Here is a 27,601-nt window from a genome sequence, read left to right as displayed (position 1 = left end):
CAAAAAGCCAGAGCTTCGTCCGAGGCTCTTGAAATTGAATCTGTGAATACATCCTCTCCAATCCACCCAATGCTGCATGTGCTCTAGTCAGTCTAGTGTCTGCTGCTCTCCTCAATGAAAATACGTCCACTAAAGACCACCCCAAGGTAGGTGTAAGCATCTGTATACTCCACTGTATCATGGCCGTATGTGAATGTGGGTGCTGATCTCCTGGTCCATTGTGGGGTGGTGTTGAACACCATAACCTTGGTTTTACCAAGGTTGACAGATAGACCATTGTCGTGAGCATACCTATGGAAAGCATCCAAGTGACGTTGCATCCCCTCCGGAGAGTCGGAGATCAACACAATATCATTAGCATATAACAATAGTGGAATCCATGTCCCTGCCAACTGTGCACAACTATCACCCTATCTCTCAATATAGTCAGAAACCTCATCCACATACATACCAAATAGAGTAGGAGAGAGCGGGCAGCCCTGCTTCACCTCGATAGTGGAGTGAACTAATGTAGATAACCCCTCTAGAGTGCGTAAATGCCCCACTACTGACCTGTATAATGCCATAATCCCCCAAATCAGCTCTATGGGTACTCCCATCTCCTATAGTCTGCGCATCAATCTAGCTCTAGGCACTGTGTCAAATGCTTTGGGAAGTCCACAAAGCTACAATAGATCCGTCTCCCATGTCATCTGCCCTCCTCAATAATGGTTGTGTGTCAGAATGTGGTTAAGAGTAGAAAAACCTCTCCTAAACCCTGCCTGTCCGGCGGCACGTATACCCTCCCCTCCCTCTCTGCCCATCCACTCAGCTGTTGCTCAAGAATGGATGCGTACAACCGTGCCAATGTGTGTCCAATCATGATAGTGCAATAATTCCCAAGCTCCATAGGGTCTCCTAGCTTGAAAATAGGTACAATAGTAGATAAACTCCATGTATCAAGAAAACCCTCACACGTCGCACGGTTGAACATCACTGCTAGAAGCTCTACGAGCAGATCCCTGGCATGTATAAAATGCTCAGCCACTAAGCCATCATGATCGTATGCTCTCCCCTTCCTCATCCTATCAATGGCCTTCTTCACCATCTCAACGATGAAAAAAGCACATATGTGGGCATGGCTCGGGGGGGTCGGAAAGAGGCGGTTGTCCAAGAACTGTCTATAGAGATGACGCATACTAGCCCAAGGCCTCTGTAGGAGTAATGGTAGAAGGGGAGGAGTGCTCATGAAAGAGTCGCCATGCCTCACCCGAGTCCTGACTCAAGAATAGTTGATATAGATCTTGCTCTAGTCGAGCCAAAAATACCCTCTTCTTCCGCCGCACTAGGCATCAGAAGGCAATCTGTGACTGTCTATGAGTGATGTGCTGAGCGCGCGACGGTGTGTGCAAGTGAAAGAGCACGCGAGGAAGTGCAGTGTGTGCGCAGAGAGGAGAGGCGCAGAGCAGCAGGAGAGGAAGCGCTAGCAGAAGAAGAGGGAGAGAGAGAGAGAGCTCACGTTTTTGGGAAAAACTCAATAATTGAGTTTTGGGTTTTCCCACTTTTATTATAAGTGACCTTTAAGAAATGTGTCCAGGTTCAATATGAACCTAAACAAAGTATAAAAATGTACAAAAAGGGGTTATTTACGCCTTTAACCCAACAACCTCCCACTTCAAGGCATAAATGGCACCTTTAAGCTACGTGACTCCCACCATCTCTATGCATAGATGATGTTGTGCTTTGGGTAAGCACTTAGTGAGAGCATCAGCTGGATTTTGTGATGTATGGACCTTAACCAATGTAATAAGGCCATCCTCAAGCACTTCTCATATGAAGTGATACCGCACATTAATATGCTTTGTGCGTGCATGAAACATGGCGTTCTTTGCCAGACATATAGCACTCTAGCTATCACAACCAAGCATAGGTGCCTTGGCAGGCAAGCCAAACTCACTGCATAGGCGTGCTAACCAAATAGCTTCTTTGGAAGCCTCAGTGGCTAAAATATATTCAGCCTCTGTAGTAGACAATGCAACAATCTTTTGCAATCTAGAACACCATGAAACAGCACCTCCTGCAAGAGTAAATACATAGCCACTTGTGGATTTCCGTGTATCCACATCACCAGCCATGTCAGAGTCACAAAATCCCTTCAACTCCATTGGTCCTTTACCATAGCAGAGGCATTTGTTTTTAGTCCCTTTCAAGTACCTCATAATGGACTTCACTGCATCCCAATGCAACTTGCTTGGATTAGCCATAAACCGGCTCACAACTCCCACTGCATGGGCTATGCCAGGCCTAGTAGCAACCATAGTATACATAAGTGAACCACAAGCTGAAGCATAAGGCACACTTTGCATGTCATTTGCTTCTTCCTTTGACTTGGGACAATCATCCTTGGAGATTTTAACATATGGCTGTAATGGCACACCAAGAGGCTTTGCTTCAGCCATGTTAAATCTGTCCAGCACCTTTTCACTGTACTTTTCTTGCGACAAATACAATAGATGCTTGTCTCTTTGCCGTGTAATACGCACTCCAAGTATATGTTCAGCTGTCCCAAGGTCTTTCATTGAAAACGCAGATTTCAGCTGCTCTTTAAGAGCATCTACAGTGCTTTTTTTCTTTGCAGCTATCAACATATCGTCTACATAGAGCACAAGAATGATCGGGCTGCCATCCTCATCACGTTTCGTATAGAAACAATGGTCTGCATGGCTTCTTTTTTAACCATGTTTAAGCATGAAGCGATCAAACTTCTTGTACCACTGTCTACATGATTGTTTCAGCCCATACAAGCTTCTATTGAGCATACATACCAAATTTTCCTTGCAAGGGATGACAAAACCCTCGGGTTGCTTCATGTAAAGCTCTTCTTCCACATCACCATGCAAGAAAGCGGTATGTACATCCATTTGGTCCATTTCCAAATCAAGAGCAGCCACAATGGCAAACAATACACGCAAAGTTGTCATCTTCACAACAGGAGAGAACACTTCCTGAAAGTCTATGCCCTTGGTTTGAACATATCCCTTTGCCACAAGCCTTGCCTTATACTTGGGTTTTGCATCAACAGTTTTGATTTTATACATCCATTTGTTAGGAATAGCCTTCCTTCCTTTGGGCAATTCAACCAAATCCCAAGTATGATTAGCATGCAAAGCTTTAATCTCTTCCTGCATAGCAAGCTCCCACTTGTCGCTGTGCTCACATGTCTTTGCCTCTTTATATGTAAGAGACTCTCCCTCATCTGTCAACATAATGTAATGCAAAGAGGGGTCATATCGACTCACAGGCCGTCTTTGACGAGTAGACCGCCTCACCCATTGATCCACATTATCCGGCAATGGGTTTACATCAGGTGGCACTACAAAATCATCAACAATGGGCTGCTGTACATCATTTTCAACACCATTTTCAGCATTGTTTCTTGGCTGCAAATGCCCTTCAGGAGCCTCAATTTGCTGTCCAACATCACCTGGCTCAAACACCACTGGATCATCTACATTTTCAGCCATTTGTGGTGCATCCTGAGGGTCAAAAATAGGCCTAACAGGTGGCTGGTCATGCTGAAATTTCACCCTTTTATGGTCATGCTTTGAGGCACAATTGTTTTGAAGCAGCCTTGCCTCATTAAAAACAACATCCCGGCTGCGTACAACCCTTTTGAGCTGAGGTAACCAAATCCTGTAACCCATTTCACCTTCTTCACCATATCCCATGAAGAGGCCTTTAATGGACTTCGCATCTAGTTTACTCCTCAACTCAGGTCTAACATGCACAAAAGCTTCGTAACCAAAAATGCGTAAGTGATCATATGAAGCAAGCTTGCCAGACCAAACCTCTTCAAGGATGTCACCTTTCAAAGACATGTGAGGGGATCGATTGCATATATGCACTGCAGTTTTCAAAGCTTCTCCCTAAAATCCATGAGAGAGATTAGCTGTGGACAGCATGCATCTCACCCTCTCACAAAGTGTCCTATTGAATCTTTCATCCACACCATTAGAAGAGGGGTTGTATGGTATAGTAAGCTCCCTCTTAATGCCCAAATTTTCACAAAACTTGTTAAATTCAGCACTTGTGTACTCCCCCCCATTGTCGGTATGCAAGCATTTAAGCTTTCTACCTATTTGGGTGGTCACAAATGCATGAAATCTCTTAAACGCAGCAAAGGCTTCATCCTTAAACTTAATCAAATAAACCCAAATTTTCCTAGAATGATCATCAACAAAGGAGACAAAATAACATGCACCATCCATAGACTTAGTAGGCATGCTACATACATCGGAATGTACAAAATCAAGCACACAAGATTTACGAGAGACACCAGAGTAATAAGAACGCTTTACTTGCTTGCCATATTGACATTCATTACAAAAATCAAGCTTTGTGCCTTTAGCATCAAGCTTGTTCAAAGTACAAAGCTTAGAAAGGCCCTTTTGGCTCATATGGCCAAGCCTCTTGTGCCACAACTCTATGTGAGAGTTAATTTCAACCAATGCAATAAACTTGCCCAACACGGCCTTTCCATGCATGCAGTAAAGTGTCCCTTTCTTTGTACCCTTTACAATCAGCCTTGAGCCTTTAGTCATTTTCCATGACCCTCTCTCAAACAAGATGCTGTAATCATGCATATCCATCTGACCAACAGAAAACAGACTCTTCTTGATTCCCGGCACATATCGAACGTCATGCAAGACAAGCTCATTTGTGCCATCTATGGAGAGATACACAGTGCCAATACCCTCAATGGAACATGCATGATTGTTTCCAAGGTATACATGGCCACGCTTGCCCGCATCAAAAGTAGAGAAACACTCCTTGATAGGAGTCACATGAAATGAAGCACCGGAATCAGCAATCCAAGTCTAGGACAATGCATCATTGACAGTCAACAAAGCATCAATAAGATCACTATTGGTGATCTACATGTCCTGTGAATGAACATTTAGAGAGGCATCAAAGTCATAAGCATCATCATTTGACAAAGTGGCACACAAGATGTCCTCTACATCTGACAGCTCCTCAATCACGACACTAGAAGCCACATTGGCCTTCTCTTTGTCCTTTGAGCTATCCTGTGTATTTGCCTTCACTTCCTTCTTCTCTTTCTTTTTGTCTCCACCATTCTTTTTCCTTTCTAACTGAGCTTTATAGTACCTGCAATCGGGTTTCTTGTGACCTTTCCTGCCACATTGATAGCAAGTCACATCACCCTTGCCTTTGCTTGCATTTCCCCTTTCTTTACTCTTACTCTTACTCGTTTGTGCATAAGCATTCTTCTTTTCTGTCCTGCCTCTAACCATGTTGGCAGAGCTGTCTCCCTCTCTACTTGCTTTCCTCCTGATTTCTTCATTCAAGATAGAACCCCTAACACCATCAAAGGTCAAATTGGGGTTATTGGACAACGAAACCACCAAAGTTTCCCATGACTCAGGTAAGGTCATAAGCAAGAAGATAGCTTTCAACTTATCATCAAAAGGGGGCAAGCCAGAATCCTGTAACTGCGACAAAGTACCTGCGAATAATGACAAGTGCTCTGCCGCGCTCTTGGACTCATCTAGTTGCATGCCAACAAGTTTTCGCATCAAGTGCACCTGGTTGACAGGCATTGTATTTTTATACATTCCCTTCAACTTCTCCCCCACATCAAAGCAGTCGTGAGACCTTTCACATCAATGACGGTCTCATCGGTCATGGCCATTTTAATGTATGTAACGGTCTTCCTGTTCATGCTAACCCATGCTTCATCCGTCATATTCTGTGGCTTCACTTGTTCAAGTGTCCCTTCGCAATCCTTAAGAAATAGGATTCCTTGAATCTTGTCTTTCCAAAGATCAAAACCTGCACCATCGAACCTCCTAATCTCGAAGAGGTTCTTCACATCCGAAGAAGATGAGGCCATAGTTGCACGAAATAAGAGGGATAATATGCTGAATTTTTGGGCAAAATGCGCAAAAATCGAAGTATAGCCTCACAGAGATGTGCACTACAGCTCCAAATGGTCACAAGAGCAATTTGGGACAAAATAGGTCGATTTGGGCACAAAATTCAATTTCTGAAATTTATGCGCAAGAAATTTCAACGAGCGAATTTGTGCTCAAAAACAACAAATTTAGTTATTTTTAGCCTCAGAAGACATACATAAGGCTAATACACAGCCTTTAGAAGCATGTAAGCGCAAAAGCCCCAATTTGTAGCATCAAAATTGCATGAAATTGAGCCACAAATGGTCATACATCGACAAAATTTATCAAATGTGCGTAGATTGCATCAATTTGCACTTTCCCCAATGTAATCGCACGATAAAAACACTTGCAAAAAACTTGCGCAAATCTGAAATTTGCTTGAAACACCTGTTTTAGGGCTTGTTTTTCGGCAATTTCAGTGTTTTCGGGTAGCGGGGACTCAACAAAAGTATTCCCACACCTTAATACATCATTTGCAAAACCTGTATTTTGCTGTCATAACCTGTAATTTCCTGTTTTTGACCTAATTTCAGCCTGTTTTGGGTCAATTTGGGTTGCCGGGAGCTCTCTAGTGTCCGGGGACGAGTCCTTTGGCGACGAAATTGCAAAATCTCGCATGAAAGTTGACCTTCTTGGCTGAAATTCAGCGTTTGCAGGTTTGGGGCAAATCCTAATCATAGCTCTGATACCAGTTGATGAGCGCGCGACAGTGTGTGCAAGTGAAAGAGCACGTGAGGAAGTGCAGTGTGTGTGCAGAGAGGGGAGGCAAAGAGCAGCAGCAGAGGAAGCGCTAGCAGAAAAAGAGGGAGAGAGAGAGAGCTCACGTTTTTTGGAATAACTCAATAATTGAGTTTTGGGTTTTCCCACTTTTATTATAAGTGACCTTTAAAAAATGTGTCCAGGTTCATATTGAACTTAGACAAAGTATAAAAATATACAAAAAGGGGTTATTTAGGCCTTTAACCCAACATGATGTCCCCCAAAAGCACCTCCCTCTGAAGCATGATTCTCGTCTCGCGGCACTCCTCATCATACCACCATTTTGGGACATGCTCCCAGAACGTCGTCTCTGCTCAGGCTGGGTGTCTAGGTATGCCTCTGCTGCTACATCATGCAATGTTTGTGTCAGTATAGTAGTAAGCTCCTTCAGAGGTCGCCCTGGCTCCTCAGTGCACAGGCATCTATAGATCCCATCTATTTAGGCAGAGTCTGTCTCTCGTGTAAAGGTGTAGCGAGTAGGGACTGCTATCCGTGGTATGTGTGCTACACTAAACTAGAAAGAGATGGTCATCGACACAAGGGCATGATCTACTGCCACACCAACAGGTCTAGGTCCAACTGTGAGCTCCTGGATACTAGAGACAAAACTCAGCTGTGCCATGACATAATCCACAGTGCTGGCTCCATGTCTATGTGGAAAGCATGTAAAATCTCCCGCAACAGGAAATCTCTGTAGGCCATTCAAAATGGACAATCCATGTGCAGTCCCCATGTCTATCAAGAGCCGTCTATACTCAGTATGCTCCACATCTTGTGATATTCTAGATAGCCCCATCTCTGCAATATCCAGCTCCCTCAGCATCTCCTCTGAAGTATCATAAAATATTGTCTAGTGATGGATAGTCCTAGTATTGAAGTCCCCTAGGATGATAATGTCACCATCCCTAGGGAACTCCCATATGTCATCATCCAAAATAGAAAAGGGGGACTGTCCTCTAGGTGGTGCATGTACTGACGTACTTGGAGGAAAGTAGCAAATAGCAATGTAGAGGTATCTGCTTGTCATTGACCTCAGTCTTACCCATATGTACCTAGCTTGCTCATTCATGCGGGCTATAGTATCAATGGCTGCAACTCTTCCCTGAATAACATTGTCACTCCCCCTGAGCCCCATCCTCTGTGCTCTGATCGAGTTTCTTGTCTGCAAGCTGTCTCCCATTAGTATCTGTTGACATGTGGCATAGACTGTCCAAGGGCCTGATGTGTCTCTGAATAGAAGATGATGTCCCTCCCAGTGAAACTATCCTCAAAAGCACCCACATCAAGGCGTAGAGATCCATTACAAGTCATGCGGAGCACCTCTTTATAATAACCACTCGTCCAACTCTATAAAAGGCCAATTTCCCTTTCTCTCTCGTTGTCCTTATCTCAGGCATAACTTCTTGCATATGAGCAAGTTGTGAGAGTGTGAGGTCGTACCCAAGGAATATTCTTGTCTTCTTTAGTGTAGGACGCTTCTTCAAGAACTCCTCCTTTGCTTCCATGGAGGGGAAGCGAAAGATCAATGCTCTCTCCTTGGAAGTCTCCCCATTTCCTTCTCTCTTCTTCCCACTCTCCATGCCTTTGTATGAGTGACCTCACTACCCATGATAATTAGAAGTTCTTTGACATCCCCCTCCACATCATCACGGTCTCTTAGACCGGTCACTCGTACATGTAAAGCTCTAGCCTTCCTCCTTTGCTCTTCCTCTAGGCTCATGTTGATGATTGTGGGAGTGGGGATGGCTGTTGGTTCTTTCTCTTTCCCTTTCTTGGCGACTTCTATCCATTTCTCAGCTTCATCTACCTTCTTTCATGTTTTCGTGATTACATCTACCTACGATGACGTCTTCGCCTCATGTTGCTTCTCTTATTCTTTGATCTTCCCCGCTTGTTCTTTGATGACTTTGAGTTCCTCTATCATCGAGGGCTGGATTTCTCCTTCTTCAAGTCGAATCCCCGCTCTAGTTTCCGCAAGCTCTTGCTTGAGGGCTGAGACTTCTTCCCAAAGCGCTTGGACTTCTGCCTGAAAGTCTTCTCTCTCTTTTTTCCATTGCTTGCCCTCGTTGAAGACCATTAGAGCTTGAGGGCTGAGACTTCTTCCCAAAGCGCTTGGACTTCTACCTGAAAGTCTTCTTTCTCTTTTTTCCATTGCTTGCCCTCGTTGAAGACCATTTGGATGAGGTTGTCCTTTTCTTTCCACCATCCTTCCATTTCCATTTTCCACTCTTTCATCTCTTTTTCCACCTATGTTATTCTCTTTTTCGTGACCATGAATGTTACCTTCTTTACCGTCGAGGGAGACTTGCACACTGGTGAGTTGCTCTTGGTCTCCATTTCTAGAGAGAGAGAAACTGTAAAACAACCAAGAAATACAAGAAACCCTAAAAAACAGCAAGAAATAATCATAGTTTTTTCTAACGCCAACCATGCGGCATACGCGGACAGGTGTGGAAGCCCACCACAAGCCCGGTTCAGACGCCCTGAAGATTCCATATGTGGGATACCATACGGCACCCTAAAAAACAATAGAGAGTAGCACAAAAACCACAGAATGCAAGTTTAAACTTTAAAACACTAGAGAGTATTGAAGCAACACAAAACCACATAATAAATTAAAACTTTAAAGTTTAAAGTTTAAACATCATAAACAATTAAATTTTGCCGGATTATTAAATTCGCTGTCACACGTATGGAAAAGGCAATCATACGTCAATCATGCTCGTACGCGTGCGGAAGCATGGTTGGCCAATCGGGCGCATGAGAAAAGAACTATGGAAATAATTGTGAAACCCTAAAAAACAGAGAAAATCAGCTTCGAAACCCTAAAAAAATAGTAAAACACACATTTGAAACCCAAAAAACAATGGCAAACCCAAAAAAGAAAAAAAATGTTTCGAAACCCTAAAAAACAGCAAGAAACAGTGACGAAACCCTAATAAACAACACAAAAAAAATGTTTCAAAACCTGAAAAACAATGACAAAACCCTAAAAACATCCCAAAAGCAATTTCGAAATCCTAAAAACAGCAAAAAAATGGTGACGAAACCCCTAAAAACAGTGAGAGAGTTCAAACCCATGAGTGAGAGAGAGAGAGAGAGAGAGAGAGAGAGAGAGACTATTGAACCAACCAACCTTGGCAATGAATTGATGATCTATACAATGGGGGCTAGGTGTACTTATATAGTCACCTTAGCAAATTGCCCTACCCAAAGTTTGACAACAATACATCTGAGCACGGAACTACGGCGGGCCGTGTCGACTCAAGTTTTAAAGTTGTGAATTATTTTAAGTGATTCTCTCATGTGTCGTGCCTGATTCTCTGCATGGGGTGCCCAAGCCTGTGACATTTAGTGCTTTAATACTCACTTGTATAAGGAGGATGATTGTCAATCTGCTTTTAAAGCTTTTAATCCCCTATGCCTACAAATCAAATGCCAGGGAGTCGGTTGTAATCTCACATTGAGTGCGTGCTCTCACACACTAAATAGTTGTAACTTGACAGTCTATAATAGAGTAATACAGCCATGGCGCCTATTTGGAGAACCAACACTATCCAAAGGGGAACTACGCCTCTGTTGTGTCGTCTCTAACATGATCAAGTGTGAAGTATTCCATTGCCTTCTAGTTATTTAGAGTCTGTTCCAGTGATTTTTCCCGACCGGTTCTCTGCACCAGGCAGCTCCTTATGACATAACTCTGTCCATGAATCAGCCCTCATTGTCTCCTTCTTGTCTCTTTTTTTATTCTTGTTAACATTGTAATTAAGTTGACTTTGAGTGGTGCACATTAAAGAAGCACACTATGCTCTTCAGGGCCCTCAATACACTTCCAGAACATCACTTGCCGAAACTAAGGGCCAGAAAGCAATTCCTAAAGAGTGAACACTACAAGGAGAGTCTGAATACTAATCCAACACACCAAATAGAGCATTCTTAATAATATTCAACCCCGTCTACCACATTTATGGGTTGCAAATGGAAAAATCGGCAAGATGTTTGAAAAGGACTCCAAGCGGTACTTCTCAAGGATAGAACTGCTTGAGACTATAGTGACTATGACCGCTTTGGACTAGCGATAAGATAAATCAACATTGTATGCTACTACTATCTGCATAACAAGGTGTGCATGTAAAGAGACAAACACTACTAGTGCTGAGAGGGCAGCATTCCTAGCAACATGTCCTTAGCAGATACTTGGAGGGAGATCATTCACTCACTACAAGGGAGTATGGGATTATCATTCAAATCTGTCTCTGTGGGAAGAAGAGCTTTGTGATGAGTTTTCGCCCACATAAGAGTTCTCATTGCCTCTTTGTCCATATGAGGTGGTGGTCCAAGTCCATAGTGCGCATCTCTCTCTGCCGCCTTGAGAGATCCTTTGTATGTCTTTTGAGCCACTACTTGGCCCACAATTTGTTAGGAATATAATGAGACCCATCTTTTCCGGGAAATTTACAAAAGCCGTGCCTCAATCATACTGCGTGATTGCCCCGTTACTAGAGATTTTCTGTGATGCTATGACAGGCTAATGTTTCTATCAAAGAGCCATATTCAATTAAATAAACAACAGAAGAACCCAATTTAACTTTAAGAAACATCATTTTACAATGATTTCAGCAATCATCGGCACTCTCCTTTTCACTTCAGCATCAATGCTGTTAACAGGGAACACGAAGAATCCACACATAAATCGTACCCAGCATAGTACATAGTAAGGACCAAGGATCCACCATGGTGCTTCAACAGGAGGGCGATTTTTCTCTCTTTCCCAGACTGCATCATTACTGAGTGTCAACTTCTTTAAAGTTTTTTGTAATTCATCCACTTCCTCCTCCACGACCTGCAAAATGACTTAGCCAAGTCATAAACTACAACCAAATTCAAACACTTACTCAATTAACATAACATATCCACAACAGTAAATGTATGCCGGCAGATATCAGGGGATACATCGATCAAGGGCTAGTGAAGGAAAGGTACACCTTTGAATGTGTGTCAACCAATCTTCTGAAATGTTTATGCCATATAAGAAGTGTGTTAACCTACAGATTACTTCTGTGAAACACTTGGCCAACATCAGTTAAGGCAAGATACTTGCTGTTATCACCAGCCGAATAGAAAACAGCTGAAACACGATGTAAGGTAAGCAATCTTAAACTTACACAAGCATAGGCTACACGGTTGTATGTATATGAAAGCATGGACAGCATTGATGGCACCAGTGTCACAATCTAAACAAACAGTCTCTTCGTTTTTTTCTCTTGCAATTTAGCATAGTTTTTGAATATGATAAGCTACATTCATGTCCAGCAAAAATATACATGAAGAAAGACTGTCCTAGCCCTAGAGTAGTCCCTCCAACTACCTTGAGCAATGAGGTGGATACTCTCCCTCAGGTGAAGAATGTAAGTTGTATGATTGGAGATAAAGCGAAGGGCGTAGCGCCCTAGAAACTTACAAACAAACTCATCAAGTGTGGCAGTCACATGAATGGTGAGATTTATTTGATTAGTGTCAACATGAATTCCAAATTTTTTAAGAAAGTGATCATGTCCACTTCCCCATTCTGGACATTAATTTGAGCAGTACTTTTTCCTACCAAAACTCGTTGGTTCCAATGTAATTTGGGCATTCAATTCATAGATTTAGTCCTGAGTCAGATTGCGACACTCACAGCATGTTTATCGCAAAATAAATTCCTCATCCAGTTGTCAATCGCAACACTGGGCTAAGTTCCTTCACAAATCTCTTATATGCAGTTATGGCAGGTGTTGCAATGTGAAACCATAGTGGAGCTCCTTGATGTCAACGAATTTCCCACTTCAGCAACCTCAAGAATGGGCTGAAATCAAGGTAGCTCCGTTGCAAAATTTCCAAGGTTTGTCTAAAATCAAAGAAGAATCAAAACCTAGAAACCAGACATGCGAGTCAACTGATAGGAGGTTTGATCATTGCAAAATCACTCCTCACTAGTTCTTGTTTGATTGAGGATAACAACTATCATTCACATTGTGTATGTCACGATGCACAAGTGAGTCTAAGCCATGCTCACATTGTGGATCTTTGGAAGCTAGCAGCAGCAACTCAAAAAGTTGACACCATAAGAAACAGTATAGACCTAGAAGTGATTAAAGGACCTCAAAATCAAGGCACATGGAAGAAAGTGCCACAATAAATCCTTAAGAACTGAGAGACTTGCTACCCACCAATCGCGCGTGGGGTGGGGATTTGGGTATGTGTGTGTGTGTGTGTGTGTGTGTGTGTGTGTTTTGTGTTGGGGGGGGGGGGGGGGGGGGGGGGGGGGTGGGGGGGTTCAGACTAGTTTCACCTTAAGCACAACGGGTGTCACACGCACATTGGCTCTGTGTGCCATTTCAGCATGCCAGGTAAGTCTAGTAAACCCTAGGGGTTAATGTCTGGGAACTTTGTGAGCATATTCTCAACGCACCTACATGTCTAGATAGTCCTTTAGCTTAGTTTCTAAGCATAGATGACCATCTTTGCACAGATTATTGCACAAGCATAGTCGGATACTTTTGTGGCCATCTTGTAGCATCAATATGTATCTTAGGATCACTAGAACCTGTGCCTCTGGAAATCCAATTAGTGACACATAAGATGGAGACTAATGTGCACCTTGAAACTGTGCATTCACAAGCACTTTAAATGATGATTTAATGTTGAAGGGTGACTCAGATATACAAGGCTCGCCGCTTGTCACAAAGTGAGGACGTGGCGTACCCAACTCGAAAAGGAATGGCCAAGTGGACAAGAGGAACTAAAACCCAGAAGAACTGAAGAAGCTAGGGTCGAGGGGCCTTCTAGTGGATAGGGGAGGCCAACGAGGCTACCAACAAGTCACAAGGCACAAGAAAAGAACAGAAAGGTAAGCTAGGTTCACTGGATAATTTGGTCAAGGGTACTCTTTGGCCCTCAATGCAAAGTGGATGGAGAACATCACAAATTCTCTTCAAGAGAGCTATACCTTGAAGCTTTCGGAATATTAGCAGTGTCTATGCCAAAAGTTACCGATCAGCAGGTCAAACTTGGTGGCAATCGTAATCTAGGGCGATCACAATTCTTTCAAGAGGGGGGAATGTCAAAAGGTAATGACATGGCATGCCCAACAAGAAGAGAAATGGCCGAGTGGACAAGAGGAGCTGAAACCCAATAGAACTGAAGAAGCCAAGGCCGAGGGGCCTAAAAAGGGAATTATGATTTTAAAAACCTAACCCACCAACTTAAAGAACTTATGGAGCACCGGCAAAGGGGCCTAAACCCTAAAAATACAAAAGCTTGAACCTTGGCTCAATTTCCATAAATTGCATTGACTCATGATGTGGCAGACTGTACGGATTTCCACGATTTGCGCTGGCTGTTTTGGGCAGCTTTCTGCACAAGCTTTTGGGAGTGGGATCAAGTGCTTTTGGATCTGATGCTTTTGAGGCTCTGCGCTTGGGCATCCCTTGTAAGTTTATAAGTGCCTAGATCGTCACTCTTCCGAAGAGCATCTAGACGCAGAGTGTCGAAGAGAGTTGGACCCTCGGGAGTTGTACATGCGAAGAGCAATAGTAAAGAAATGCCGAAAGGGGCGCCAGTCTTTGGGGCCCGTGCGTCTTGGCTCGGAACTCCACCGTGCTGTGTCAACTCTCCTCTCTCTCCATTTAAGTTTAGTGAAATTGCAGCTTCTGATCATGTGTTGCTATTGATTTCGCGCTTGGAGTGTCTATAATACCGCTCCAAGTTGTTTAGGAGCTATAAACGAGTGACTAGGGTCCATTTGAGGAGGCACAAGAGTAAAATAGCAGCCTAAATGCGGAACCTTTGCATGCAGTAGCCAATCATATGGCATTTCCTTACCAGCCCGTCTTACATTTCTAGTCTGTTCTTGCAAATCCACGTCAGCCCAGTATTGGCACCCACGGACCACCTTCACCATCAGTGCTTACTATCCTATCAGAAAAATTGTTCACCCTATTCCCAACCCTCTTGGTTGCCGGTATATAGCCATAGCAACAATCAGCCCTTGCAGATTGGCAAATGTTGACCAGCCCTTACGACCTACAGTTTTCAGAAATTAAATCCCTGGCTTTGTTCTACCCATTCTTCAAAATAGCATATATTCAGATTGCATTTCAACCAGCTAATTTTTTTAATTTTGTGCTCCATCAAATGACAAATGTTCTTCCTCATCACACACATTAAACACAGCCAAAACATAACAATCTAATGCATAAGAGGCATGCTGAAAACCTAAACGCATATGACTAGACAAAGGTGCACCCAACTTACTGTCACACAAGATTTGTTTTAGCATAACTCTAGCCTACTCATTTTCAACCCTATCCTCATCAATTGCATCTTGTAGATTTGCATCAGAAAATGGTTGATCTATGTCATTTCAAACCTACATAGGCTGCACTTGTGCCTCATTAGAACTTACATTAATATCCCCACCATCATACAGAGTCACCAATATCTCTCCTTGGTACATGCTAGCAAGGATCGATTGGTACATGCTAACAAGGGTCGATTTGCACCTTCCACAAAAATATCATCTCAACTAATCAAGATACGCTTCATTTGCAGATGATACAACTTGTAACCTTTGCTTTCTTAACTATAGCCAACAAAAATACATTTCACACCCTTATCATTCACTATTGAGCATTGTTGCTCAGGCACAAAAGCATAAGCCAAGCAACCAAACACATGCAAGTGACCAATAGATGACTTCTTACCAATGCCAAGCCTCATATGGAGTGATAGACTACAATGCTTTAGTGAGACCCTTGTTTATTACATACACAGCATACATGGCAACCTCAAGCCAAAACGCATGTGGAAAAGCTTTGCTTTCAGCCATACATCGTGCCATCTCCATAATAAGTGACCTGTTTTTTTCTCTTAGCAACACCATTTTACTAAGGTATACATAGCACTGTATATTGGTATTTTATCCCACGACTTGCCCAAAATGCATTGAATTCATGAGACATATTCCCCCCTCGATCAGAAAGGGGGTGCCAGCAATAACTAGATACATTTTAAGCCATAAGTAGAAATTGCTTGAAGCACAAAAACATTTTCAACTTAGCCTTAAGTGGATACTGTCAAAGTCGACGATGCAAAAGCGTAGAGATCGAGAGTATGCACAAGAGAGAGTGAAACAAACACGCAGAGTGGATCTCCCAACTACACGGACTGCCTACAGATACGCGTCGGACGAACCACCCAACCATAGCCACCATCCGGTAGATCCCCCGGGCTCGGGCCCACGTCCGAGGACATAAGCGTGCACCTGTAAGACCGAGCGTTCCATACCACCCGGCCTCACCTCCTTGAGGTGACCTCGCGCACTCCTAGCCTCACCTCCTTGAGGTGACCTCACAGGCTAACCACTGGCGCTTGCCAGTGAGGGTCGATAAGTACAAATGAGGCCTTGGCCTCCCTTTTATAATAATGGTCGGCCACATTGGCCGGGTTCACACTACGTCCGCGTGGACACTGGACGAACGGCATCTAGGCTAGATCCCCTCTCCTGTGAGCGGGACATAGCATACTTCTCCCCTTAAGAACCATTCATGTCCTCATCACTGAAGTGGGTATACTAAGCTTTTAAAGCTCTAATTGATTCCCAAATAGCAAATCTTTCAAATTGACCCTTCCATTTAATTAAGTACTCGTCATAAGCCTTTTGGCGCGAATGGCGGGTACGGTGATTCAAAACAGCCTCTGGTTCTCGCGGAATATACTCAGTTTGCATAGTAATCACGATTATTTACTACTACTACCCAGGGATAACAATTTTGACTTTTGAACTTAAAGTGTAAGACCAACATAATACAAAGCCACTGGGAAATTTTGGGTTCAATCGGATCCCAATTGGTACATGTTCAATTTCAGGTTGCAGATTAAACCTTTGATTTTTGCTAAAGTCGAATTTGAAAGTCAATTTTTGACTCCCATAGCTCGATTTGAAGTGAGACACATAGACCAATCACAAGAGTTAGCAAAAACTCTATTGTCTTTATAGAGGAATAGCTAACTTGATCAAATTTGTATAGGAATCAGGTTGCAGACGAGGAATCAGTGGCTTGATAGAAAGTTGTAATCGAATCAAGTGGAAATTGACAATAGGTCAATCCAAAGGTGAGTACTCTATCCAGGGCTTCATAAGTCTATATAAACCTTAGATCTGGTCGTGTACTAGAAAATCAGGGCATACTTGGAGAAACCTCTAGTAGAGTATCCATTGAAGAAAGCGTGAATCAAGGAAATCCTTGCACACAGTTCTTGAAGAAGTTTCAGACACTTTTTCAGATTCAACATCTGAAATGTCTTCTTACTCGACTCACTCGGAAACCAGAACGACAATGCGCTACAAGAATATCCTCTCTTTTTATAAAACTAATCGCCATGGAGCCCAGGTTTACTTGGACCCTAACGAGGACCCATACATTTTCCTCGATAGGCACAACATCGGCTTCGCCTAATTTTTCTTTAAGGCAGCTTACGTGAAACGCTGACATCCGAAGGAAGACCAGTTTATAGGCAACCTAGCCAATAACGGACCACAATATCTAACTGATAGCTTATAATGCTTTCCTGTTTGCATAGTCTTGGAATCCTTAGGTATCTTCAGATAGACCCATTGTACCACCTCTAGAGTTCTGGGAGATCTCTTTTGATTAGCATAAGTAGTGACTCAATAAAGAGCCGTTCTTATACTATCCTTAGCCAATTCGAGCATTTCTTGCATGTCATACAAGAAATCACGAGCTTGGTGCTCCTTGACTTTCTCTAAGCCAATAGCAATCGGGAACTTAGGCTCAAATCCATACATGAACATGAATGGGCTAAATCCAGTAGTAGAATGCTTGCTACTATTGTAGGCAAATTCTAATCATGGAAGATACCTTTCCCAATCAGAGTGCCTGTGAGAGACATAAGCTCTCAACATGTTCTCTAACGTTTGATTCATCTCTCAGTTTGTCCGTCAGACTCAGGATGGTCAAAAGACGTCATACTCAACTTCGTCTCAAGATGAGCAAACACATCTCGCCAAATCGCCAAGTGAACTTAGTATCTCGATCACTGACGATATCCTCTGGAAGACCATACAGCTTGTAAAGCTAATCCACAAATAAAATCACCAACTCATGGCTTTTTACTGTTGACTTTGTTAGTATAAACTTCGCCATTTTTGTGAGTATCGACCACGACCCAAACCCAAATGGCGTCATTTCCCCGACTAGTATTTGGCAAACCAACGATGAAGTCCATGGAAATACTCTGCCACTTGGCATTTGGGATTTCCAAATGGATGTAACAGGCTAGCTTTCTTAAGGCGCTCTGCCTTATTGACCTGACACTGAGTGCATCTCTTCACATCGCTCTCTATGTAAGAGCGCATCCTTGGCCAATAGAAATATCACTTAACCAAAGCCAAAGTTCTTTGGATGCTTGGGTGCCCAGCGTTAGGAACATCGTGGCATTCAAACAAAATCCTTTGTCGAACCTCATCGATTTCCGGCACGCAGATCTTTCCATTTTTGAACAATAGTCCATCTCTAATGGAATATTGTCGTTGTCTCGTCTCTCCAACACGACTCACTTGGGTCTCCGGACCACCCCAAGCCTGTACACGAGTCATACCCAGCTTCGACCTCGTTCCATATCTTGCTAAAATAGCTATCGGAACGACATAGCCCTCGGTGGAGAGAGATAAAATCCGTCGAGATTTCAGCCATAGACAAGGCATTACTTCACGCCGCCGGCTACGTGCATCAACAATCGAGTTGCTGGATCTTTTTATGTAATGGATCTCAAAATCAAACTCTTGCATAAGCTCAACCCACCTAGCCTTTCGGCCTCTAAGATCACCCTGATCACAGACATACATGGACTACGGCATAAAGCTCCTTCTCATACGTTGGGTAACGCATCTCAGCGTCAAGAGTTTCTTACTTTCAAACGCTACACGACGTCCATCCTTATATAACACCGCACCAATCGCATAATCACTAGCAACCGTTTAAACCACAAACACTTTGCTAGGATCCACAATGTGCAATATTGGCGCAGTAGTCACCACGTGCTTTAGTGTCCGAAAGCTCTCGTCGAGACGCTCATTCCAAACAATGGGGAGATTACATTTACGGTGAGGACCCAAAGTCTTCCTTTTAAAAGTTGTGTAAGCAAAGCAGCAACTTTAGAGTAATATTTGATAAACTTGCAAAAGAATCCAGTAAAGCCTAAAAAGGACTTTACTTGGTGCACATTCTTCAGAATGGGCCATACTTCGAGAATAGCGCGCATATGCGCTAAATGCTCAGACAAACTTCGGTTGTAGATCAAGATGTCATCGAGAAATACAACAACGAAGTTGCCTAGAAACGGTCTCAGCAGATCATTCATCATCTATTGAAACGTAGCTAGAGCGTTGGTCAAACCAAAATGCAAGACCAAACATTCTTAGTGACCATAACGCGTATGAAAACCTATCTTACGAACATCCTCGAGTTTGATTTGTATTTGATGATAGCCTAATCGCAGGTCTATCTTCGTAAAATACAACGCCCCATGGAGCCGATCTATCGTCCATACGTGGGAGCGGATACTTGTTCTTGACAGTGAGCTTATTCAACCCCTTGTAATCCACGCAAAAGCGCATGGTGTTATCTGTCTTTTGAGAAAGTAACATTGGCGCTCCCCACGGAGATTTACTTGGCCGAACAAAACCCCTCTCGAAATAATCTTTCAGCTACCGCTGAAACTCATCCTCCTCGGTTTTACCAACACCGATAGGGTTGCTTTTGAGAAGGGTTAACTATCAACCACCATTTCAATGGCATGATCTAATCCTCTCGAAGGCGGCAATCCAGGAGGTAGATTATCAAGAATAACATCTTTGAAATCAGTCATGATTTCTCGAATCAGGTTGGATTCGTTAGAATCCCGAAATTCAACAGAAGAACATGAAACATTTTTACAAAATTTAGTGACAGAAGTGATAAAAGTCAACATCAGAAGACTTTATATATTTAAACAATTGCAAAGCAGTAACAATTGGTATTTGCAAAACCATTTTTTACAAAAATCTGATTACAAAGCAAAACAGATACATGAGGCATCTCCTGCTTAACAGAAACAAGAGTGATGTACATAGTCTATATACAATGAGTCTTGTTTATCATAAAACCATGGAATTCCTAAAATAACATCTTCTCTATCCAGGCGTATGATATGGAAATCCAGGTTTTCTTTGTAATCAGCTAGCTCGAGCGACAAATCTGCTTAACGAAAACAAGAGAGTGATGTACATAGTATATATACAATGCATCTTGTTTATCATAAAACCATGGAATTCCTAAAATAACGTCTACACTGTCCAGGTGCATGATGTGTAAATCCAGGTTTTCTTTGTAATCAGCTAGCTCAAGCGACAAATCTGAAACCATCTAATTCCATACATCAGTATCCTCGCCACAAGCCATCTTCACGCAATACTCATGGTCATTGTCCCGCGTCTGCAGGCTCAATTTCTGCATCAATTTTGCATCCACAAAATTGTGTGAGCTTTCATTATCAAGGAGTACGGTCACGTCGTGACCATTGATCTTCTCAAGAAAACAGAGAAGATCGTGCTTATCAAACACTTTGGTGCTAAAAGTACAATCGTTGCATGACCTGTGCGCTAAGTGATGGATTTCAACTTGAATAATATCAGAGTTACTTGAGACCTAGTGAATTTAAACTGAAAGACAACCCTACGGTTTCTTAATCTTCTTCTTGGGGCAGTCTTTGATTTGGTGACATGTCTGGCCACATCCGAAGCAAGTCCCCTTTTCTTCATTGCATAAGCAGCTGAAGCATTTTTTGTTTTCTTCTTCTTCTAAGAAGGTCTCGACGGGGATTTGGACCTTTGCTGGAATCGAGGTCGCTTCCTCAAAGCACCCTCGCCGGATTGATGGTCTGAACTTCTTTTCTTCTCATAATTTGCTCCATTTATTAAATGGAACGTCCTGGCTTTTAGGACTGCATCCTCGAGGTCAGTCGGGGCTTTATCTTTAATTAAGGCCCAGCGGTAGTCCTCATGTAATCCCAGCAGGTACATGTGCACAGCATGCGTGGAATCCGCCTTGCAGAAGCTGAGCACTTCCTTGAAAGCTGTCGTATAAATATCAAAAGATAAGAGTCTTCATCGAAAGACTTTGCAATTTTGCACAAAGCTTTCAAAGGGTCCACTTTGGCGAAATCCCGAATTTCACACAGAAGTCAGGCCACGTCGTAGGCTTCTCTGTCATGTCGCGCCACCAGGTAAGCACCTTAGAGGGCGCAGATAGAGGAATCGTCTGCATCCTCCGTTCATCATGCTCCCCATGGAGATCGAACTACGTGGTCCACTAGTGAAGCCAATTATTTGCGACCTATTCCGTACATTCTTTCTCTTCTCCTAAGAAATTAGCGGTTTTGTATGGAATCTACGGAAACGCGGCAGTACTACCACCCTGTGAATGCCCAAAAGCAGCAACCTGCATCTGCAAATGCTGGACATGAGTTTTGCCCTCGAAAATACGCGCAGTCATCGATTGAGCTATATTTTCCAGAGCGGTAAGTCGGAGATTAAGCCCTTGCACGGCCCCTTCGAGAGAGACAAAGCAAATGTTAGTCTGAACGTTTGCATTTTCCAGAGTGAAGATTCGTTGATCAAGGCTCTGGAAAGTGCCTGTGATCCATGTGTATAGAGCATGCGTGAACAGAATTTGAATATTACCTGGCGTGTCGTCACGTTGTGCATCCAAGCTGGAGGAGTCCTCATCCTATCAATGGCCTTCTTCACCATCTCAGCGGTGAAAAAAGCACACGTGTGGCTCGGGGGGGTCGGGAAGAGGCGGTTGTCCAAGAATTGTGTATAGATATGATGCATACTAGCCCCAGGCCTCTAAAGAAGTAATGGTAGGAGGGGAGGAGTGCTCATGAAAGAGTCGCTATGCCTCACCTAAGTCCTGACTCAAGAATAGTTGATATAGATCCTGCTCTAGTCGAGCCAAAAATACCCTCTTCTTCTACCGCACTAGGCATCGGAAGGCAATATGTGACTGTCTGTGAGTGATGTCTCCCAAAAGCACCTCCCTCTGAAGCCCGGCTCTCGTCTCGCGGCACTCCTCATCATAACAACCATTTTGAGGCATGCTCTCAAAACATCGTCTCTGCTCAGGCTGGGTTTGTGGGTATGCCTCCGCTGCTACATCATGCAATGTTTGTGTCAGTGTAGTAGTAAGCTCCTCTAGAGGTCGCCCTGACCCCAGCGCAAAGGCGTCTGTAGATCCCATCTATGTAGACAAAGTCCGTCTCCCGTGTAAAGGTGTAGCGAGTAGGGGCTGCTATCCGTGTTATGTGTGCTACACTAAACTGGAAAGAGATGGTCATCAACACAAGCGCATGATCTACTGCCACACCAACAGGTCTAGGTCCAACTGTGAGGTCCTGGATACTAGAGAAAAAGCTCGGTTGTGCCATGACAATGTGACATAATCCACGGCGCTGCTCCATGTCTGTGTGGAAAGCATGTAAAACCTCCAGGCTCCCGCAGCACGAAACCTCTTTAGGCCATTCAAAATGGCCAATCCATGTGCAGTCCCCATGTCTATCAAGTGCCGTCCATGCTCAGTATGCTCCACATCTTGTGATATTCTAGATAGACCCATCTCTGCAACATCCAGCTCCCTCAGCATCTCCTTTGAAGTATCGTAAACTACTGTCTGGTGATGGGCAATCATAGCATTGAAGCCCCCCAGGATGATAATGTTACCATCCCTAGAGAACTCCCATATGTCATCATCCAAAATAGAAAAGGGGGACTGTCGTGTCCAAGCCGGTTACAGCTAATACAATGATAAGGCTTGCCCTAGAGTGATGGGCATATATCCAAGCTAGGGAAAAAAACCTCCTAGTGAGGGAAAAAACTGCTCTGACGGTTCTAAGTGTGTTCACACACATCACTACCATAATGTGGTAGCATGTTCAGCCCCAAAACAGGTAAGCTCTTTAAATCTCAAAGTCGACCTGCTCAGCCAATGAAGAGACTTCAGAAACTTTGTACAATTCCTGTTGGGTTGTTTATAAAGGCTCCAAAAGCACTTGGCTGGAACTCAATCCCCCAACATCTGGGAGCTCCAATCTTGCTCTGTGTGTGTACGTGTGCACGCACGCAGCGCATGCATATGTGCGTGCATGAATGAGCACATTATGGCTGTTATCAGCTTCTTTTTCATCTGGACACCACATCAGCAAGCTGGCGTTTCTGATGAATGAGCACATTACGGCTGTTATCAGCTTCTCTTTCAGCTGGACACCACATCAGCAAGCTGGCTTTTCTGATGACACAATAACTTCTAGGTTCATATCTAAGACTGGCCTTGTAACTTCAGTAATTCCTCGAGCAAAAGAGCTTGAAACTGCCCCCGTGTTCTTTTCTGTTTAGTGATGCGTTTAAACAATACCACTCTAATCCAACGGGTCGGTAGTTTGCCTTGATTTTGTGCTCTGGGGGTTTCCTTCATTAAAAGATCTTCTTTTGCATGAAAATCATATTTTAAACATCACAAAATTACTAACAGCAACTAGTCAGTTTAGAAACTAATACAGGCTAAATGCCAATCTTTCAACGTAATCATGATACCCTTACGGCCAAAGCAAAAAGAAAAGTACAAAGCATTTTTGATGCAGTAAAATTTGCATACCTGTATATCTGGCTTTACTTTTGGAAGTCCATCATACAACTGCAGTAATTTGTCAAACCCCCTCAAAAATAACACAAACCCACGGCTTGAATAAACGGAAACAATCCCTAGAGGACCTCCTTCGATCTTGTTTACTGAAAATTAAGAACATTACAGTTGTGAAAAGTCATCCGACCAAATATATTATATAGCAGCAGAGTGAGAAGCAAAATAATGCAACTTTGTGGAGTATTTGACACTATATGGAGAAAGGGCATAAAAATGTACAGCACTTCAAAGCACACAAACAATGTGGAACTAGCCAACACATGGCCATGAGGACATAACACAACCAAGATAACAGCATGAGAAAATAATGCAGCAATGCTTGGTGGTTGTAAATTACTATTAATTTTCTCCAATTTGGCAAATAAATAGCTTCGCCGCAAAGCCTGCATAAAAGAATAAGAAAGGATTGAGGCACCAAAAATTCAGACTTGCTCTGCAGCATTTTCATGTCATGTTACAGTCTGAATTTTGACTGACAAGAATTTGACACAGAAAATCGGACATACCGTCCACTCTCTGCCAAAATTCTCAAATGCAAGCTTGAACACATTCCCAGGAACTGTAGGGTCTTTCCTAAGAAATTTAGCTTGAAAACCATAATTGAAAGCAATTCTCTTCGGAAAAAACTGGCTATCATCCTCCTCAGAAGTATAGCTGTCACTGGAACTCGTTAAAAAGCCATTATTGAGTGCATATTGGCCCCTCTTGTCGGTTCCCTCCTTCACAGTGGAGACACTGCCATCTTGATCCCTTTCAACAGCTTGTTCAGGACTCCTTGCAACACAGACGTAGACATGTCTTGCAGCGTGGCCCTTACCCTTCTTCAATATGAAGGAATTTGAAGTCAAGACGTTTGTTTTGCATACTCTTATCCTGGCCAATGGATTCACATCTACTAAGGTTACTTTATCTGATACCAGAGAAAGGTGAAGCTTGGTAGATGCGCAGATGGCCATTGTCCAAACACGCTCTCTCTCTACGGACTTCCTTCAGCGATTTCCAGTGCTAGAGGCTAGTGACGATAATGCAAAAAATCGCAGAAATATCGCGAAGCTTTAAAGTTCGATCCAGCAGAGCAAATGCGTGCGTTTAGGCTTCTGGGGAAGCCACTTTGAACTCTGCAAAGCGTTCAAACCCTAATGAGCTCAAGCCGGCCTGCGAGCAGAGTTGCAATGCGTCAACCTTGTGCCAAATGCGCAAGACTTTGAGGGTTGTGCCACGTCCGCATGCCCTTTGCCAACTGGTTCTTTCTCCTCCACGAAAGCCTGTCCTACTCCACTTTTTTATTAGGCTTGAAAAAAAAGATTGAAAGTGCTTCAGAAGTTCAGAAAGTGTTGGCAAGACTATAGAAAAAACTAGCTCCTTCGTGAGTCAGCTCCGTCACTTTATGTTCATGTCTAGGCTCTTCTACGGGCTACGTTAGACAATTTTTCTTTGTGTATTCTAGTCCATCAGAAGATTTGACACTTGCATTCTAGTCCATCATAACAAGGGGAGTTGGCATAGTGATAAAGGAGAGGGCTTTAACCGCGCTCGCTATGGTTAACCACCCTGCAACATGCAAATGTGGGTGAGTCGGCGCAATCCCATAAAAGCTATATTATACCTCGGTATCAGATTGCCAAAAAAAAAAAAGATTCTCCTTGGTCTATCTTTTTGTGGATTAGCTCTTGCATCACAGTTCTCCGATCTAGACCATGCACCTTTTGTAATGGGACTTATGCCATCCTCGCATTCAAATTCTTTTTCATAAGGCCCATAGGAAAATGTTATCTATTGTTTGACCAATATTTGAGTGTTTTCTTTTTTCTTGTTGCTTATGCATATTAACACCACATGAAGGCAATAGCATCACTCTATTTAAGCAAGGAAGGCAATAGCATCACTCTATATTAAGCATGTGTGTTTATATTTACACACATCTTGACTAGCAATCCTCTCTCAAAGTTGAACCCCTCCTTAAGAAGATAAATACAAGAATATTGTACCATCTCCTAAAGGGCTATAACAAAATAAGGGGAATGATTTAAGATCGTCTAGGATCAGTACTTAATGGATATGATCCATATTACGGCTTTGTACAAGCAAAATGCATCCATAAAGCTATTTTGCATGCGCTTAATACTGTTGATTAGGCAATGAGCAAGAGTAAGGCTATGTGATGGTGGTGAGTATAGCCTAAAAACGTCTTAGCCAAGGTAAGTTGGAAATTCCTAGTAGCTATTTCAGGATAATAGGATTCATGTAGGTGGTTTGGAGGAATATAAAGGTTCTCTTCAATTTTATGGCTAGAGCCAAGTAAATTGGATGTTTGCTTAACAAATTCAAACTGACTAGATATATCATGCAGTTGGGGTCCTTGGTGTCCTTGGGTATATGTTGTGTATTGACCCTTTGCTTCGGAAATGGATCTTGTTGGGTATAACCCTCAACCTATGCAAGGCCAATCCCTTATTCTTTCTTACTCTCTCTTCATGTGATCCTAGCCTAGCCTAGCCATTAACCCATATTGTTACTTTTGGCTGCCTTTGCTATATAGAGGGTGAAGTTTTCCTACTCTACTTAAAATTAAGGATGCCCAAAAGGTGTCTTAAGGCCACCCTAAGGGGGTGTTCCCACTAAGGGGAGTTCAAAGGAGCATCTGGTTCATCAAGGTTGCAACTCGACAAAGTTCTTGAGGCTACATTCGGCACAAGCTTTTTAAAGAGAAGGTTTCCAAAAAATTGCAGCAATTTCAGCTTATAACACTATGTGATCAAAGCAATCACTCTCTAAACAAATATTTTATCAAAGTAATTGCAGCAACTTCAGCTTATAACACTATGTGATCAAAGTGATCACTCTCTAAACAAATATTTTATCAAAGTAATTGAAGATTACAATTTTAATTTCTTGCTTGCATATATGTGCATGCACAGTTGGTATTCAAACTAGCGTCCACCAATATCGAAGGACTTTGCAAAGTGCATGCACATTAATGTACATGTTGCAACTTGCTCATCAACCAATTTACAAATTGTCCATCGGAATCATAACAAGTTACAAACGGTTTGACAGCTTGAAGCAAATTTCCTCTTTCTAAGAAATTGGAGACATGTGTCATAATAATCAATATCTAATTCTCCTAAATGATTTTCTCATGTTAAACTGATCATTTAATATGGGGAAGTGCCAGGGGAGAAAAGGCTAGAATATTGGTTAAGTTAGCAGACCGGCCACAATAGGGATCCAAAGGAGGGAAAGTAGGGATCCAAAGGGGGGGCCATCTGCAAATGAGCTATGTGCAACAATGGGCTTAAAAGACCTTAAGGTTCAGCCCATTAAGACTTCCAAAATGCTAAGGTTCCAAAATTCAAAGGTTGTGTCCAAAGGTCAACTTTAGGGAAAATTGGATGCTTTGTGTGTGTCCCAAAAGTCTTTGTCAAGCCCTACATAGGAGGGGGCGAGCCCAAGAAGTAGGGGATGAGAGAGAAACTCATACACACACACACACACACACAACCTCCCTTTGTACATAAGGGGAAAGAGGGACACATGTCAGCTCCCTAGCCCAAATACCCACAAGGTGTACTCAAATCCTATTGGATGGCCTTGGAGGTGGACCAATGAGAATTAGACTAGAGTAAATCTAGTTTAATTAATTTAAAAACACTTACTAAAAGAACCAATAAGAATTAAGCTCTCTAGAAGACTATTGGACAGTCTCCCAAGGGGACCAATGAGCATTCAACCGCCCAATGGCTTGCCTGATTCCTATTGGCCAGGAGGCAAAGGGGTCCAATGAGAGTTTAGTTGAATTATTAAATTACCTAAAGCTCACACAAAAGGGGAAAGGGGGACACATATCAGAAGGCTATCACTTATGCTGCTTAATTATTATTGGCTAAGCCTGGGGAGGTCCAATAGGATGCTAGCAAGAGCAAATAGCAAGAGGGGTCGACCAAGAGAGAGAGGGGGCTGATATTTGCAAGGCATTATCACACACACACTCACACTAGCTCATGTGTGAAGTAAAGAAGACTCTCTCTCCTTCTCAAGCTTTAATGGAAAGCTTATCACCTACTCCAAGCTTGTGAGAAGGGAGGC

The 27,601-nt window shown here is 42.9% G+C and overlaps 1 protein-coding gene across 1 annotated transcript in view; it reads right to left on the bottom strand.

The window, feature by feature from the left end:
* Positions 1-24,779, bottom strand: part of LOC147437011 (uncharacterized) — a 121,955-nt gene extending 97,176 nt beyond the window's left edge. The window contains exons 1-4 of the mRNA XM_086486420.1: positions 24,022-24,779; positions 23,853-23,898; positions 23,468-23,601; positions 11,416-11,559 (exon numbers count right to left, since the gene is read on the bottom strand). Of these exons, the coding sequence (XP_086342546.1) occupies positions 11,416-11,559; positions 23,468-23,601; positions 23,853-23,898; positions 24,022-24,471 (774 nt within the window). The 5' untranslated portion in view covers positions 24,472-24,779. The remainder of the gene's footprint in view (positions 1-11,415; positions 11,560-23,467; positions 23,602-23,852; positions 23,899-24,021) is intronic.
* Between the last annotated feature and the right edge of the window lie 2,822 nt (positions 24,780-27,601).

This window comes from Adiantum capillus-veneris, chromosome 17, assembly GCF_014529385.1.
Source record: "Adiantum capillus-veneris isolate H3 chromosome 17, ASM1452938v2, whole genome shotgun sequence".
In the NCBI taxonomy this organism is placed as follows: domain Eukaryota; kingdom Viridiplantae; phylum Streptophyta; class Polypodiopsida; order Polypodiales; family Pteridaceae; genus Adiantum; species Adiantum capillus-veneris.
This window is presented reverse-complemented; position numbering and strand designations above follow the sequence as displayed.